This window comes from Gorilla gorilla, chromosome 2 (assembly GCF_029281585.2).
Source record: "Gorilla gorilla gorilla isolate KB3781 chromosome 2, NHGRI_mGorGor1-v2.1_pri, whole genome shotgun sequence".
NCBI lineage: Eukaryota > Metazoa > Chordata > Mammalia > Primates > Hominidae > Gorilla > Gorilla gorilla.
This window is the reverse complement of record NC_086017.1, coordinates 22,229,780-22,247,819: the sequence shown is the minus strand read 5'-3', so window position 1 is coordinate 22,247,819 and position 18,040 is coordinate 22,229,780. Positions and strand designations below refer to the sequence as shown.

The 18,040-nt window shown below is 42.5% G+C and overlaps 1 protein-coding gene across 6 annotated transcripts in view; it reads right to left on the bottom strand.

The window, feature by feature from the left end:
• Positions 1–1,312: 1,312 nt before the first annotated feature.
• The window catches only part of PPARG (peroxisome proliferator activated receptor gamma), a 146,100-nt gene continuing 129,372 nt past the window's right edge, over positions 1,313–18,040 (bottom strand). For all 6 annotated transcript variants that reach the window (XM_031009722.3, XM_031009721.3, XM_055381018.2 and 3 more), the window contains one exon: positions 1,313–1,757. In XM_031009722.3, the coding sequence (XP_030865582.1) occupies positions 1,510–1,757 (248 nt within the window). In that variant the 3' untranslated portion in view covers positions 1,313–1,509. The remainder of the gene's footprint in view (positions 1,758–18,040) is intronic.

Here is an 18,040-nt window from a genome sequence, read left to right as displayed (position 1 = left end):
GCCAAGAATGAATAGATTGTCACGTCTTCAGGGAACTTAGAATCTATCTGCTTGGGAGGCAAGCATTCCATTAATGATGCGGATAGTTAGCCTCTGAGTTCAGAAAAGAGATCTCTGGACAGAGTGGTCCCAAGGAGGAGGACAGGAATAACCACAGCAAAACTGCCTTGCAGAAGGAGAAAAGAGAAAGTAGCTCTTCTCCCTCAGTTGTTTTTTTTTCTTTCATTGTGTTCCTGTTATTTTGCTTCTCTGGAATGTCTTTTCTCCTCCTCTCTACCTATTCCAGTCTACCACTTCCCTGAGGCCCTCTTCAGCAAATCCACAGATTCAGTCTCTAGGATTCCAATCTTCATTCATCTTACTTCCTACAAACTCTTACCATTCACCTGGCATGTGATTTCATCTGTGTATTTGAATCTGCATGAAAAAAGATTAATCTTTTCTCCTCAGTTTATAATCGGTAAATTCTTTTTGGCAGGTGTCAAATCTTTTTTATCTTTTTTAGAGACAGGGTCTCACTCTGTGGCCCAGGCTGGAATACAGTGGCATCATCACAGCTCACTGCAGCCTCAACTCCCAGGCTCAAGCAATCCTCCCGCCTCAGCCTGCAAGTAGCTGGGACTACAGGTGTGTGCCACCACACATGGCTAATATTTAAAACTGTTGTAGAGACAGGGTCTCGAACAAGAGACCAGCTCAATCGATCCATCCACCTTGGCCTCCTAACGTGTGGGGATTAAAGGCTTGAGACACCATGCCTGGCCCAGATGCCAAATCTTAAAACAGTTCTGTGTTCCCCAGAGTTTCTAGCAGTACTCAGTTGCTGGTCACTGGCTCTGTGGGTGCGCAGTGGCATTGATTAGTAGGTAGTATACGAGTAGGCTGCTGGTGGTGCGTGAAAATCTCGGTTAGGATTGTGGAAGAAGACTGAATTCTGGGTAATCCCAGGGATATGCTGCATATCAGCACATCCAGGCTACAGAACACATGCTCTGAGCAGTTTCTGATTCTGAAGTTCCCCTTCCCTTCTTAGTTCTGATTGTTAAAGCAGATGCAGAGTTCCGAAAAGTTGTAAATTGAGTAAAAAATTAATTTACTGAGAATGAAAGTGTATCAGCAGTTCCACTCACATATTTTAAAATGTCTAAGAAAGAAAAGAAAAATAAAGGAAGAAGGAAAGGAGGGAAGGGAGGGAGGAAGAGTGAGAGGGACGGAGGGAAGGAGGGAGGGGAGAAGGAAAAGGGGTAAAAAAGAAAGCCTGGGGGCTAGGGTGGGAAACACACAAGACTCAGTCTTCAAATACTATCAGCAATTTCATAATATGGTAATTTTTAATATTAAAAGTAAATTGTAAATGTCTTTATAAACAATATGCATAAAATAGATCATATTCTAAAACCTTTTCTTTTTAAAATGCTTTTTCACAGTAAATTTCTTAGGTGTCAGATTTTCCCTCAGAATAGTGCAACTGGAAGAAGGGAAATGTTGGCAGTGGCTCAGGACTCTCTGCTAGTACAAGTCCTTGTAGATCTCCTGCAGGAGCGGGTGAAGACTCATGTCTGTCTCCGTCTTCTTGATCACCTGCAGTAGCTGCACGTGTTCCGTGACAATCTGTCTGAGGTCTGTCATTTTCTGGAGCAGCTTGGCAAACAGCTGCGAGGACTCAGGGTGGTTCAGCTTCAGCTGGAGCTCCAGGGCTTGTAGCAGGTTGTCTTGAATGTCTTCAATGGGCTTCACATTCAGCAAACCTGGGCGGTCTGGGGAAGCACATATGGAAAACACAACAGGGGGTTCAGTCAAAAAATCCTCTGGGCCCCGCCTTGGAGGCCTAGGCAGCTCTACCAAGCAACTCATCTGTGTTTTTGGTTTGTTTTGCTTTGTATCTTAAATAGGTGGGGAGGAAGGGTAAGCAGATAATGGGTAAGAACTAAGGATGGAATCAGAACCAAAATGATCAGAGCTCTTTGCAGGGCCTTTTTCTGGCCAGGATGGAATCTGTGTGGTCAGCTGATGGAGCATGGCATCAAAACAATCCCGTTCCCCAAATGAAGTTTCCTCTGCTAACATGTTTCTACTCAGAAATCTCCTTTTCTTTTTTTTTTTTTTTTGAGATGGAGTCTTGCTCTGTCATCCAGGCTGGAGTGCAGTGGCACGACGTCGGCTCACTACAACCTATGCCTCCCGGGATCAAGCTATTCTCCTGCCTCAGCCTCCTGAGTAGCTGGGATGATAGGTGCTCACCACCACGCCTTTCTAATTTTTGTATTTTTAGTAGAGATAGGGTTTCACCATGTTGGCCAGGCTTGTCTCAAACTCCTGACCTCAAGTGATCCACCCGCCTTGGCCTCCCAAAGTGCTGGGATTACAGGCATGAGCCACTGTGCCCAGCCAGAAATCTCCTTTTCAACTTCTGCTCCTTCCTGATGAATCTACGTTTTATAGCTTCTACTCAGTTTCTTATCATAGCTTCAAATATGCTTTTTTCACAAATATGCTTTTAAAAAAAGGTTTGTCTTTTTGCTTAATTTCCTTATGCTATGTTTGCTTAATATGGCATATTTCCAAAGGACAAAACACAGTTTTAAAATACTGATAAGTTTTAACAGAGCTTTCTTTTGAGTGGTAAGATTGCAAGCAATTTTCACTAGTTCTTCTTTAGATTTTTTCTTTAGTTCAATTTGCAAATGGTGAACTTAAATTACTTTTAAATATTTTACTTTTTTCTTTATGTAGATCTTGTTAGATTTATTCTCAAATACTTTATAGCTTCTATTGTGAATGGACCCTTCATTTTCATTACATCTAATATATCCCTGCTGATGTGTAGAAAACTAATTGATTTTAGTATATTGAAACAATTCCAATTTTCTGAACTTTTATCAGTTCAAATAGCTTTTAATCATGGATTTCTACTTTTTTTGGATAGATAATTATATCAGCAATGGTAGCTTTATTTATTTCTTCTTTTGCAGCATTAACCTTTCTCATTTCCTCTTCTTGCCATAGTGTGTTGGCTAAAACCTCCAATATGGGATTAAATAATAGTAGCAATAGTAGCAATTCTTGTTTTATTCCTAACTTTGAAGGAAATGCTTCTAATGGTTTATCAGCAACTATGATGTTTGCTACAGGTTATGGAGAACATGTTTTACTCCTGGCTTTCCAGGGGTTTTAAAATTTTAATCTGTTTTAGTCAGGAATGTTGTTGAATTTTTATCAAATGCTTTTACATTTTTCTATCTAAAGAGCTATGATATCTGAAGAGTTATGGTTTTATCTTAACCTAGCACAGTGAATTACATTAATAGAGTTCCTTATACTCTTGTACTCACTTGCTAATATTTTATATAGAGTTTTTGTATTTATAGGTGATACTGGTTTAGAGTTATTTTGGGGGCCATTCTTTGCCTGTTTTAGTAACAATGTTAACTAGCCTTATACACCAAGTTGAGAGGTTTGCCTTCTGTGTCAACGCAGTAATGATCTGTTCCCTGATGGTTTCTTAGAATTTGTTTGCAGAACCATCTGAGCTTGGTGATAAATCTATCACTATCTTTAATTTTTCTTCCATAGTTTTTATCTATTCAGGCTTTCTACTACTTATATGGTAAAGTTTTAGTAATTTATATTGGAATAAAGTTGTAGATGATATTGTCTTAGAATATGAAATGTATTATTTTTATTCATGCTCCTTAACTTAATCTGAATGCTTTTTTTTTGGTGACAGAGTCTTAATCTGTTGCCCAGTGCAGTGGCATGATCATGGCTCACTGCAGCCTCCAACTCCTGGGTTCAGGTGATCCTCCTGCTTTAGCCTCCCAAGTAGCTGGGACTATAGGCATGAGCCGCCACACCCAACTAATTTCGAAATTTTTTGTAGAGGTGGGGTCTTGCTACGTAGCCCAGGCTGGTCTTAAACTCCTGGCCTCAACCAATCCTCCTGCCTCAGCCTCCCAAAGAGCTGGGAATATAGGCATGAGTCACTGTGCCCAGCTCTTAGAGCTCTTTATTTGTGCATTCTCTCATTAAAAAAATCTGATTTGTCAAAGGTTTATCTATTTTTTGCTTTTTTTAAAAAAAACATAGCTTTTGGTTTTATTAATCAAGTCTGTTTTTAAAAATTGTGTGTTTTGTTTTTAATTTATTGAATTCCTTTTTAAAACTTTCTTTAGATTTACTTTCTTCTCTTTTTCTAGTTTTTTTGAGTTGAATGCTTAATTCATTTGATTTGGTATTCTTTGTATTCTAATAAATGCATTGAAGCCTCCACATTTTCTTCTTAGTGCCACTTTGGTTTCATCCCATGGGCTTTGATAAACGGTACTCTCATAGTTCTTTTCTAAACAGCTTGTCTTACAATTTTGATTTCATTTTTAACCTAAGAGGTATATAGAAGGATGTTTTTAAATTTCCAAGTAAAAAGTTTGGGTTTCAGTTTTTGTTTTCTAATCTCTAAGTTTTATTTTCTAATTTCTCAGTTTGTTGCCTTGGGTTAGATTATAAGGTTTTCTCAGTCAGGCTCATCAAGAAGACAGAACATTCACTTGATCATGTATCTCGTATTGATTTCAGATTTGAGCTCTTGAAGGCTATTTATTTTCTTTTAAAAACTGTAACTCTTCTCTCCTTCATGGTATGAGTTTTACCCACCTTTAATATCCTTCGTGACCTGGTCCTGGTCATCCTCTAGCCTCAGTTCTGTTTCATTTTGCTCCATGTTAAGCCATATTAATCTATTTCCATACCAAGTTCCTCAAACACCCTATGTTCTGTCAGGGCTCTGCACTTACTCAGATTTTATTCTTCCTGCCTGAAACATTCTCACCTTCCCTTCACTCTTCTTATTGACTTCAACCATTTCTTCAAAATACAGTCTGTGGTGGGATTCCATCCTGAAATCCTTCCTCAACAGTATCCCTTCCTCTCTCCTGTTCATCTCATCTCCTTTCTCTGGGCCCTCATAGCACCCTATAAACACCTCAATCGCTACTATACTAGTAGATTACATTCACTGAATGGTTATTATTTTCCAAAGATCGTGCCAAGGGCCTTATATACAATATGCCATTTAATCTTCACAATAACCCCACGAGGTCATACTTTACAGAGGGAGAAATTAAGACTTAGAGAAAAAAGTTGCATCTTACCAAGATAGGCCACTTGCTAGTAAATGCAGAGCTGACATTTGGATCTAAGTCTGTCTGGTTCCAAAGGCTCTGCTCTTATTCCTTATTATCTTGTATTGTAAGTTCTGACTTTCTTGTTTCTCCCCCGTTAGACCATGAGGTATTAGAGGGCAGAGACTATGTTCTGAACCACCAGTGGAAACACAGGAAGCATTGGGTTGACTGAGTTAATAAGCAAGAAGGCTGTTCTGGCCAAGAGCCCTGGATCAAAAAGCACAATTCTCCTGGCTGGTGAACAGGCCTGAAGGCAGAATCCCTACACAATGAAGAAGTCTCCTGTAAATGATGTTTTCCTGTGTCTAATAAACTCTAGTGACCTTTATCCATTGAGATAAGGTTCAAGAGAACAATGTGAGATGGCAGAGTGGTCTCAGAGTGGGATTTTCAGAACTCTAAATATTCTTCTAAGTTAACTTTCTTACTTTTTTTCCATTAAAGAAGGAAACTGGTCTTTAGTTTGATTTTTTCACTCTCAGGTCTCCAACATATCCCATTGACCAGAGTAAGTATAATTTTCTTTTTAGATTTCAGCATTCAATTTTGGAACCATCAGCAAAAGATCTCAGATTCTGAGAAGGAACAAATGATCTGGTCCTGGCCTGGAGAATTGGGCCCCTGGGAGCATGGGGTCTTCCTCGCAGTTGCTCTATGGGAATGAAAAAGCCACTGATGCTTCATTGAAGGCTGGGCCCCAGACTGGCACCTTGGTTTAATGACTACAGATCCTCCTGCTTGATGAATGTGTGCATCTCAAAGGCCAGAGGCAGACGTGCATCTAAAGACAGGTGCCGAGAGAGGCCCTCCTGGGCTGGGACCACTTAGCCTGGGCTAGGCCTCTGCTTACTAGACACTGGCTCCCGGAGCCTTTCTGCCGCTCCTCCTTCCTCCACCTGCTTTTTTTTTTTTTTTCGTAGAGACAGAATCTCTACATTTTCCAGGCTGCTCTTGAATGCTGGGCTCAAGAGATTTGCCCTCCTCAGCCCCTCAAAGTGCTGGGATGACAAGCGGGAGCCACCGCTCCCAGCCTCCTCCTTCCTCTTGAGCAGCACCACTGGGGTCAGCCCTTGGGCTGAGGAGATGATGTTACTCTACTAGGTCCCGTTTATCATACAAACAAGGACTAACATGCAACTGATCAGGGCTTGCTGGAAACACTTGGCTCCGGTGCAGTGTCATGGAACTGGCCTCTCTAGGAGTGGAGAGGGATCTGGTTTGGATTTTCAAACCCCTCTTTGGCAAGTTATTCTTTATGATGTGATGGATGAAGCTTGGCTGAAGGGCTGAAATTTTGTGGCCACGGAGTAAGTATATTTTCTGCAATGACAAGTTAGATCATTTACAGATCAGTCCCATTGTCCCCCTGACTGAGCCTCCGTTAAGTCAAGATGGTTTAGGGAAGGAGGGCAGCAGAGAAAAGTTGCATATTCTACATCTAAAGCTTTCACTCACCAGCTCTGTGACCTTGGGCAAACTGATTAAGATCACTGGGCTCAATTTTCTTGTCTAAACAAAACAGACCGGACTAAATAGATAATCTCAAAGATTCTAATTCAAAAATTGTAAGATGTATTCTCATTTGTAATTCCCTCTACATAATTCAACTGGGGAAATATACTCAAACATCTAAATGAAAAAGCATATTAACATTAAACTTAGAACACCTGACTTACTTAAAAACAAGAACGCTTCCTTTGGTCTTTAAGCTCTAGTCAAGGGCAAAAGGGATCTGCCAGGGTTGTTCCCTACCCTCCACCCTCCAACTGGTCACGAGCTCCCCACTAGTCTCTTTCCCCTTTCTGCTGCACGCACACTCAGTCCTTTACTGAGCTAAGCCAGGTGCCACAGTTGTGCCACAGAAATCCATCCAAATACCCAGACTGTGCCAGGGCCTTTCTCTTCTCTCTCCATTCCCAACAGCCTAGTGCCTGAAAAGGCACTGTTCCCAGGAGGCCCACCTGAGATCCTCTCCCTGCACCTTGCTGAGGTTACAGTTGAGTCTGGAGTAGGGCCAGGGCCAAGGGTCCTCTCTGCTGGGGTAGGCTGCCTAGAAGGCCCTTTTGGGAAGTGTGTGTGACTCAGACTCCAGGACTTAGCACTCGAGGAGGCTGGAGTCAATTACTAGTTCCCTACTCCCCAGGCTGTGAAGAATTGGGAAAGAAACCTTTCCGGTCTCCATCCACACGGTCCTGGAATTGATTACAGAGCACTGTGGATTATGGGCAAATCTACAAAGCTTCCATCTCGTCCAGATCTGGTTCTGTTAAGTGGAGGGTTTATCTGAAGCAGATTCAAACGTTCTGGTCCTCTTGAGATCTGCCCACCTGGGCTGGGTGTTTCCCTAGCACAGATTTTCTCAGGAGGTGTCTCAATTAGGGAACCAGATGACCACAGTGGAGTCTCCTGAAGAAGAGGCAGAAAAAATGCAGGTGGTTTTGTCTCTATTCTAGGAGCTGCTCTCCTGGCTTTCTGCATCTTTCCCTATTGGCTCTCTGATAGAGACTAATCTGAAACCGACTGTCCCTAGGGCGTTAAAAAACAAAACAAACAAACAAACAAAACAAATCTGATTGCAGGGCAGCTGTAAATTGATCCACAGACAAAGACCTTAGTTCAGGTGTGGGCTGAAAACTGGAGGGGAGGCAGGGTTACTTAGGGAACCCAGTACTTTGCAATTTAAGTTCCTTTTGTGCTTCCTCTCAAGTTTCCTTTATTGCACTGCTCCCTCAGTTCACAGGCATGTTCTAGAAGGCAGTGGATTGGGAAACTGAAGACTTGAGTCCTGTTTCTCTTCCACTTAGTTTCTGTGTGCCTGTGGACAAATCATCTAATCTTTCTGGGTTTAGGCTTAGTTTTCAAGACAATGACATTTCTTTCATAAGCGTATGGTGAGAATGAAATAGGTAGAGGAACTTTAGAACATATTATAATTCTTGTGTTTGTTCGAAATAAAGGCAGTTTCCATGGGGTTGGGGTCAGGAGTGTAAGTAGGAGTGGGTAGCATATCAACAGTTAGGAAATTGAAGGTTTTTGAGTTGTTCTTGGTTAGAGCAGAAATTCAGGAGCTCAAGAAAAATAATGCCTGATGCAGACACGTTTGGGGTTTCAGACAAGTTCTCGTTCCTGTAGTTGAGTGCACATAGGCAAGGTGGTTTAAGAACAATAACAAAACAAAAAACCCACGGTGCCCCAATTCACCACTTCCTTGAAGAAATGATGCTGGGAATTTGAGGGTACTTTTCTGATCCAACCATCAGAATCACAGTGGGCCTAAACGGAATTCAGCAAAGTATCATGGTGTGGCCTATAGCAATTCCTTCCCACCATCCTACCGATAGGAAAAAATAATTCAGCAAAGTTATACATGCGTCCTCTTAATATTTAAATTTGAATCGGAGCTTGGTCTAGTGCAGGGATTATCAATTTTGGCTACATATTAAAATTATCTGGGGAGACTAAAAAAAGCAAACGAATGCCTAGGACCCATCCCTAGAGATTCTGATTCACTTGCCTGGGGTATGACCTTCAGGATTTTTAATAGCTCTTGGGTGATTCTAATGTGTGGCCAAGGGTGCACACTACCAGCTGAGGGAGAAGCAGTTGGAATTACAACTTTGCAAGCTAGGTAACCTTGGGCAAGTTCCTTAACCTTTCTATACTTCAGTTTCCTCACTTTAACAATTGGAGCTGTAGCGGTAATTTAACCCATAGTGTTGGTTAGAGGACTGAGGGACATACGGAAAGTGCTTAGCACAGTGTCTGTTGTACAGTAAATTAGCTATTACTATTCTCATTACTGCTCTGTAAACTTGCCTCATTTTCTTCTTACCTTTCTTTTCCTCTCATTTCTCTGATTTTCTTGGGTCCTTTCTATATTTTTCCTATTCTTTCTTCCTCAATTATTGCTCCCTTCAGACTTTTTCTTTTCTCTTCAGCCTTCCCACCCCGCCCCCCCCACCCCCCCCGCCCCCTGCTGCTTTCTGGATGTTTTCCCCTTTCCACTCCTGGGCCTGCATCTTGCTGGGGATTTATAAGAACGCTAGCAGGGCCAGCTTAAATTAATCAGAGGTCTGAGCCATGGATGATTTGAGGAGCAATGTCGTTTACTGCTGCTTTCAGGGAAAGGGGATGACATAAAATAGAGATCTTGCAAATGCTTTGACAAACAGATAAAGATCATCTGTAACCAGCACATTCTGCAGTGAACACACATGTTGCTGGTAGAGCCTTCGCTCTGAAGTGGGTTAACATTCTGACACTTGCCGGTTTAAATAACAGTTTCACATTTAATTGCTTCCCCTATCTATGCCTGATAACAATAATATATACGACTGGGCCAGGATGGTGGAGCGGGATAACCATAATAAAAATCAAACCAGCCAATGTTTTCTTTGATCTGCCCATTAAATAGCGATTACATCTCAACTTGCCTCATCTCAACACTCCACTCCCACCTCCAATATGCAACTCCCAAACCACAAAACAGAGCGCAAGCCCATCTGGTGACAGGGTGGGCAACCCTTTCCTGTGTGCCATGTTCAAAGCCCCTCCACTCAACAGCACCACCAGTGGAAACTGAGCATGGGCTCTGTCATTTCTCGGTCTCTCAGAGTGAAAATGGAACCCGAGATTTCTGTCCGACCCCGGAAAGCCCTTGCGTCCCTACCTCTGTGCACCCTGGGGTTAGAGGCCCCCTGTCGTTCTAGTCATTCCAGGTCACTCAATTTACGTCCAGCCATGCGGTTTGCTCCCCACCTTTTTGTCAGGACCAGGGGAGCCGTCTGCAGTCCCCCTGCAGTGATGTACGTACATTAAGCCTAGTGATGTACGTACATTTCTGCTCCTTCTCTGTCCAAGAAGGAATCTGATTGGGGCTGGAAATGCGGGGTGGGAGGTAGAGGAAGAAGGGTGGTGCTGAAATAGGAAGAACGATCCCTTCCAAGTCTCCCACTAACCTGCCATCTCCATGCCCTGAATCCGTCTGGTGGCTCTACCCTGCGATGCTCTGGGCAGGATAAGGGGAGGGAAAGGAAGAGATAAGGGAAGACTAAGAACTCCTACCCTTCCTTACTCCCTCAACTTCTGGAAATGGCAACAGCACATGAAGGGCAGTAAGTGAAGTTAAAAGTTGCCAGGTATGACTTCTCTCCATTCCACTCCCCTGCTGTCCTCCTTCCCAATGTCTCTGAGAAAAACCTGTGATCTCAGAATACATGCACGCTCTCTAAATATGGTCTAAACACATGAAGTCCCCAAGAAGTTCATGGGAATTCCTGAAGGCTGGGAATCCAGCAGACCTGCCATTCCCCATCTCCTTCGGGGGCCACAGGACGTCCGAATCCTCCCCACTTCGAGGCCCTCCCCTTCCTCCAGGATCTCTTTCCTTCTGGGTTTTGTTCTCAATCCACACCTAATCCCCTTAAAGCGATAGTTGATAAAGCGATTAGCTGATATCTCCTAGGGGTATTTATACTGTAATAAGCGATCTTAAGAATGACTGTTGGTGGCATTTCCAGCAATGTGACTGGCAGGATTGAGTGGCGCTGCTTCAAATCATATCATATAGGGCAAAAGGGAAAATTAGCATTTATTGTGTGCTGAACATGTCCCAGGCATTGTGCCAGAGGCTTCACATCATGTTATTTGGTTTGCTCAGGGTCCTGATAAGGAAATTAAGGCTCAGAGAGGTAAATAATTGCTGCAAGCACACATCTAGGAAGAGAGAGAGTGGGGATTTGGAACTCCTGTCCCTCTGATTCCAGGGCTTTGCATTGGGCCAGCCTGCCTCTTCTGGTCTACCTACTTGTGATGCTGGTGAGCCCTCCGAAGATTTCTCCAGGACTGAGTGATGCCTTCACTACCTCTGTTAGGAGTGATTTGACCAGTGCCGGGTTTTCATTCTTCCTCACTTGCAGATGATCTGTCTGAACGTCTTGGTGAACTGTGCCAGTCTGGAAGGCTGCCTGGGGTCACTCAGAGTTTAAACACACATTGTGAGAGCCCAAAATGATAAAGTGCTCCAGAAAGCAGCCCACTGACTGATCGACTGAGCCTCTTCCATGACTGCTGGTGTAGGGACAGGAATGACTCAGCATTCGACCCCATAGTCAGTCTCTGAGGGCAAATCCAATTGCTTGCTCGCTCACTGGGATGATCCCAGCCTACCATGCCTGGGCTGCGGAAGGGATTTTATTTCTCAACCAGTCACAGATAAAGATGCTTCTATATTTTACAAACAACAAAAGCCTGTATATGTATATGTTTAAAGTATATCAGATGATTCTAGGATGTTTCATCTCCTCCCCATCATTCTATCCCCGCCCCCAGCTCTGTGGTTTTTAAAAATTGGGTGCCAGTTGAGAACTCATAAATAAACCTCACCCTTGTCAAACCAAGTCTATGGGGTTATGAAAATAGTGAACTAATGGGACATTTCTAGATAACTCAAAGCGAGTTATTATTCAAAGCCATTTTACCAACTAGCTGTGGGGGCATGGTGAGAGGAGTGGCCTAAGAGAGGAGCCTCACAAGCTATGCAGAAACAACATAGGTGCCTGTAAAATTTCTTCCAGTTAATAAATAAGTGCTGTTACTCTCAGACACAATCGTAGCCCAGATAGGGGACAGGAACTATGCAATAATACTCTTTGGCTGTTGTCCTGCTCAAGAGAAAGCAGATATCCTTGTTTATTTGCAATATTACAAGAAAAGAGAGAAAAACAACTTTCACCATGTAGGCACCAGCCTGTCTTGTCCAAAAACCCTCTACGGATGAGGGAGCTAAATATTTAGCTGGTACAGGAGAGGTGGGAGAAAGTGGGCTGATTGTTGTTCACAGTATTTTTAATATCTATGTTTTGTAATATTTTGGGTTTGGTCTCCTCTCCAGTTAACTAGTAATGTAGATGCTAGCAGATGAAGAGGGGGTGGAAGGCACTGGGCTGTGCAGAAGCAGAGGCTCCATAAGCCGGAGTTTCCTCCAGGAAAGCATTGGCCTATTCAAGCAAGTACATCCTGTCTTTTGTTCCAGAGAGAAGACGACCCTTTCCATTTTAGAGCTGGGAACAGTCTCAAGAGTTTGAAGGGCAGCTATGGGACAGGGAAGAGAGATGAATACTCCCAAACCCGGTGCTCCTCAAACTCAGTGCTGATTGAACACTGGTGTTCTGTGAGCTGGAATGAGTGTTCTGCCGTGACAGCTGCATCAGGGTTATTCTGTTTGTTTCTGAAGGGCAGGAAGAAATGAAGGGACTGGATGGTATTTCAACAATTTAACATTCCTCTCATAAATTTTTCTGCAACCACTTATCTATATTAGAACCTAGTATAAGACGGTATCTGATTAAGCAGAGATGTGTTTACTTAGTTATTTAAAGTTGACTGTCCCATTTTTGTGGGGAGTTCTGCAAACAGTATCATTATTTCCAGGTACCTGCTGGCTGAACAAATTAAAGAACCAGAACACCAGTCTTCAGCCCTATCACCAGGCCCTACTCCTTCCTCAAGCAATTTTCAAAACCTAGGGTGTTAATTTTGTTAGACAGATTAAAATGGTGTCTTAAGGAGGGCTTTGGACATTAATAAGTAACATCTGAACTATAATCTGGAGATTCTTTTTTCTTTTTCTTTTTTTTTTTTTTTTGAGACAGGATCTCACTCTGTTGCCCAGGCTGGAGTGCAGTGGCACAATCACAGCTCACTGGAGCCTCAAATTCCTGGGCTTAAGCAATCCTCCTGCCTCAGCCTCCAGAGTAGCTTGGACTACACATGCATGCGCCACCACACCTGGCTAATTTTTGTATTTTTTGTAGAGACGAAGCCTCCCTATGTTGCCCAGGCTGGTCTCAAATTTCTGGGCTCAAGGGATCTTCCAACTTTGGTTTCCCAAAATGTTGGGATTACAGATATAAGCCACTGTGCCTGGCCTTGGAAATTCTTAATTACAATATCTGGAGGCAATATGGAAATAGGCAGTTTTTGATAACCGCCAAAGAACTCCAAGACTGAAGCAATTAATTGAGATGCTTCCACATCTCAATATGCAAAAAGTAGGGTCTAATGGTTAAGTGCACCAGTTTTAAAGTCTGAGAGACCTGGGTCTGAACCTTGACCTCACCGATTAGTAGCTCTGTGACCTTCGGCAAACTGCTTAACCTCTTTAAATTTCCATTTTCTCCATCTATAAAATGGAGGTGATAAAAGACCATGTATGCAGCCATGTAGTCTTCCTACCAAGAAATCCAAACAAACAGATTATGGGTGTATATAAATTGCCCAGGACAGATTCTCCCACATACTGAAGCTTTCAACGAATGGTAGGTAGTATTATAATCATTTCGGATGATTATTCACTCAACAAGCATTTACTGAATAACTTATTCTAGGCTAGCTCTAGGCTTTGATTCTACTTTAATTCCAACAAATTTTAAAAAAATCTATCTATCTGGTATGACCCATGGGAGAGCCCCAGGGACCCCAGGTTACTGACCTGATAGAACTAGGCGTTATCCAATTAACATAAAATATCTGCTCCTCTTTGATCTATAAATGCATAGCAATGAGAACAATTCCCCTGCTTCTACCCTATTCTCCTTGCCCACTCAACAGCAGAAAAGTCTATGATCATGCCAAGAATAGCCACCCAAAGTGGCTTCACAGAGAAGGAACAGTGCTGGGACTGCTGGAAAAAGAAGGAGCTGCCCTTGAGGTGGTTTGCGTCACCAAGCCAGACTCAGGAGGGCACAGGAGGAGGCTGGATGACTTGCCATCTGCAGCCATTGTAGTGATATCGGCAGCTTCTCTGTCATTAGGACAGCGATGGCAATTTGCCTTGAAAAATATATTGTAAAATCCAATGAATTTCCTCCCCCGTTATCTTGGAGGTTTAGGAAGAAGTGAAATGGATTCCAAACTGTTTTGAATTAACAAAAAGAGCTTTTGCCTGCTGCAGAGTTCCAGCTGGAACTCTCCTACACTTTTTCTTCACAAAACAGCAAACACTCAAGGGGGCAAAACATCCACCAGAGTGTCCTGGGGCTTGTCAGCTTCACTGAGCTTTACGCTTGGCTTTGGCTGCTGGGTAGGTTTTGGGAATTTGCTAGGGTGGCTGGCATGATGCTGCGGCGCCAGTTGCAAACATGGCTTTGCTGGAGGCAGTTTTATTACTCTTGATACTGCCCAGCCTGTCAGTAAGACTAGGGAGTGCAAGGGAAGTTATTGTTTACCATGATGACCAAGGAAGTGCTGTTCCTGGCTTCTAGGTATGGGCCTACCTTAGGGATATAGTGAATAGAGAACAGGTTGCAGCCACCAACACAAGAGTGAGTGTGCTGACCACAATCCACTGGCCAGGGCCAGAGGGGACAGTTAGGACACCCAGGTTTCAGTGTTAGTTCCATGGTGGCACTAGTTTGTCAGATCTCAGACAAATCGCTTAAGTTTACGACCCTCACTTTTCTTTCTGTGAAATGAGAATTAAAAGCCCAGGAGCGCTGTCAGGATGGAATGAGAGAATGAACATGAAATGCCCTTAAAAAGGTACCAAGTCCTGAACTTTGGTTCTAGAATAGGTTGCTGTTCCTTTCATTTAGTCTAATTCTTGCCCCCAAGCTCAGGGGAGAAAGAGAGAGAGGAGAAAGACTCGAGAAGAACTAGGTCATCTTTCTCAGCAGCTTGGTTTGAGAGCTGAGTGAACAGCAGAGACGCTAAGCCCAGGCAAATCTAAGTACCAATCAAATGGTATCAGCAGTTTTTAAGGCTGAAGTTCAACGGCAGCAATCTTAGGTAGCAACTCCAGTTTCCCCAGCAAATACTGAGTTGGGTCAAATCAGTTACTTTCATCTAAAAATCTCCTCTTTGGGTCCTCTAGGGACACCCCCATTAATCCCCAATTCCTTACCCCCGCCCACTCTTAGATGATGCACATCTTGCTCATCTTTCTTTTAATCTGGGGCCCTAAGTGCCTTTGCTGAAGTGAAGTTCTTCTGTGAATCCACAGCCAGCTCAGAATGAGGCCAACTGGATCCCCAACAAAAGCACTTCTTTCTGAAACCACCAAAGTAATTGATAGACTTTCGAATAAATTGCAGAGGAGAAAACAATCACTCTTGTTAAGACTGGGTAGGATCAGAAATTTGTTTAGTGGATGAAAGCCTCCTGCTTAGCTGAATGGAAAATCTGGAATAGGAGGAAAAACTAACTGAGAAATTTTGTCTTACTCTAAGGAAGCACAATCAGGGAGGTGGATCTCATCCTCGATAGATGCCTGAGATTCAGATCTCACTTCATAAAGCCCAGAATTCTCGTGACTGTTTCTTGTCTAGACCTTGCCTAGTAGAAACCAAGTACCTTTGAATGGCTCATTTCAAATGCTTCCCTTCGTATATGTGGGTAGGAATACAAACTGCTATGAACGTACACATATGTGTATGTATATATCTATCTACATGAGTGTGCATGTAAACTTCTTGATAGGAAAAATAGGACTTTGTTAATTCTATTTTATCCTGAGGGCAAAGCCCTTTACTTTTCACTTATACCTTTCTTTACTCTCAATTATAAAATGACCGTGTATTACTTTTATTTAAAAAGTTAACAAAAAGTATTAACAAAGAGTATGTAATGACATGGAAAATTGACTAAGTGAAAAGAATAGACATGGGATATATAGTATGCTTAGGAAAAATATTTGAAATAAATTAAATATTAATATATTTTCAAATTTTATTAAAAATAAAATGTGCCTTAAAATAGTAGATAAATAGTCTGGGTGCAGTGGCTCATGCCTGTAATCCCAGCATCTTGTGAGGCTGAGGCAGGTGGATCATGAGGTCAGGAGTTTGAGACCAGACTGGCCAACATCGTGAAACCCTGTCTCTAGTAAAAATGCAAAAATTAGCTGGGTGTAGTGGTACATTCCTGTAATCCCAGCTACTAGGGAGGCTGAGGCAGGAGAGTCACTTGAACCCGGGAGGCGGAAAACCCAGTTGCAGTGAGCCGAGATCGCACCACTGCAAGACAGAACGAGACTCCATCTCAAAAAATAAAATAAAATAAAATGAAGTAAAATAAAATACTAGATAAATAATATCAACTGTTTTTCTAATCTGGTTTTTCAAAATTTAATATTTTTCTTCTGGCAAACCTCTTATATACTGGAATCTCATCCTTTTTTGCTGAATTAATCAAAGATACCAGACAGCCAGGGATTAATTTAGGAAGTAAATTTGGTCAAGATATTAAACCATGCCAGGTAGTATATTTTTGTTCTATTAAACATAACATCGGCCGGGCATGGTGGCTCATGCTTATAATCCCAGCACTTTGGGAGGCCGAGGCAGGCGGATCACCTGAGGTCAGGAGTTCGAGACCAGCCTGACCAATATGATGAAACCCCGTCTCTACTAAAAATACAAAAATTAGCCGAGTGTGGTGGCATGTGCCTGTAATCCCAGCTACTCGGGAGGCTGAGAAAGGAGAATCCCTTGAACCCGGGAGGTGGAGACTGCAGTGAGCCGAGATTGTGCCATTGCACTCCAGCCTGGGCAACAAGAGTGAGACTTCGCCTCAAAAACAAAAAAACAAACAACAAACAACAACAACAACAAAAACCCATAATATCAAGTAGTTATTTTAAAGTGAATCACGACTTGGCCCTGGACTTAACAGCTCCAAAGGTAAACTATGCCATATTGTGATCTATTTGCACCCTAGGCATTTAAAGGCCGGTATTCCGCATGATGTGATGGTAGAGAGTGTAGAGTCTGAGCCAGCATGCCTGGCTCACAATCCTGTCTCCATCTTTTGCTAGCCACGTGACCTCGGGCAAATGAGAAAACCTCTCAGTGCTTTGGTTTCCTCATTTGTAAAATGGTCCTTACTTCCCTGAATTGTTGTGAGGATTGAATAAATATGCATGAAGTGCTTAGAACACTGCCTGGCACACAGCAAGTACTAAATAAATGTTTGCTATTCTTATGACTACTGTACTATGCACCTGATTTCAGAAACATTCTCCTTTCAACTGGACAACAAAAGACGACACAGGGATCGTGCTCTTTATAATACATTGTGCAGTTATATACAGTTTACCACTATCCCCCGATGGGTTTTTCACAGAGGATACACTGTAGAGTACATACAAAAAGCTCACCTAAAGTCCACTTCAATAGGAAAACTTGCCACTTAAAAACAATTTTTATACAGAGAGATGAAAGTAAAACTTTCTTCTACTCATGAGAGGCTAATGAAAGTAACGTTTAGATTGTGCGTGGTGGCTTATGCCTATAATCCCAGCGCTTTGGGAGACCAAGGCGAGAAGATTGCTTGAGGTCAGGAATCTGAGATCAGCCTGGGCAACATAATGAGACCTCATCTCTACAAAAAAATTTTAAACATTAGCAGGGCATGTTGGTGTGCAGCTGTTGTCCTGTCTACTTGGGAGGCTGAGGTGGGAGGATCACTTGAGCCCAGCTGTAAAATGGCCACGTATTACTTTTATGAAGTAGCATGATCATAGCTTACTAACTGCAGTTAGAAGCTGCAGTGAGCTATGACTGTGCAACTGCACTCCAGTCTGGGTGACAGAGTGAGGCCCTGTCTCACAAAAAAAAAAAAAGGAAAAAAAAAAAAAGAAAAAAAAAAGAAAAAAGTCACACTCAGAAGAAAATCTGGCTTTTGGAATTGGTTAGTCAGATCATGTACTTGCAGGGCCAAAAATACAACAAATTGCTAAATAACTAAATTTATTTCTATGTTGTGTGTTCGGTTCACATTGCATTCTTAATCACAACCAACTACCTCACAAAGGTACTTTAAGGGAAGCCATCAGAGGAATCCACACAAGAGAGTGGGTGGAG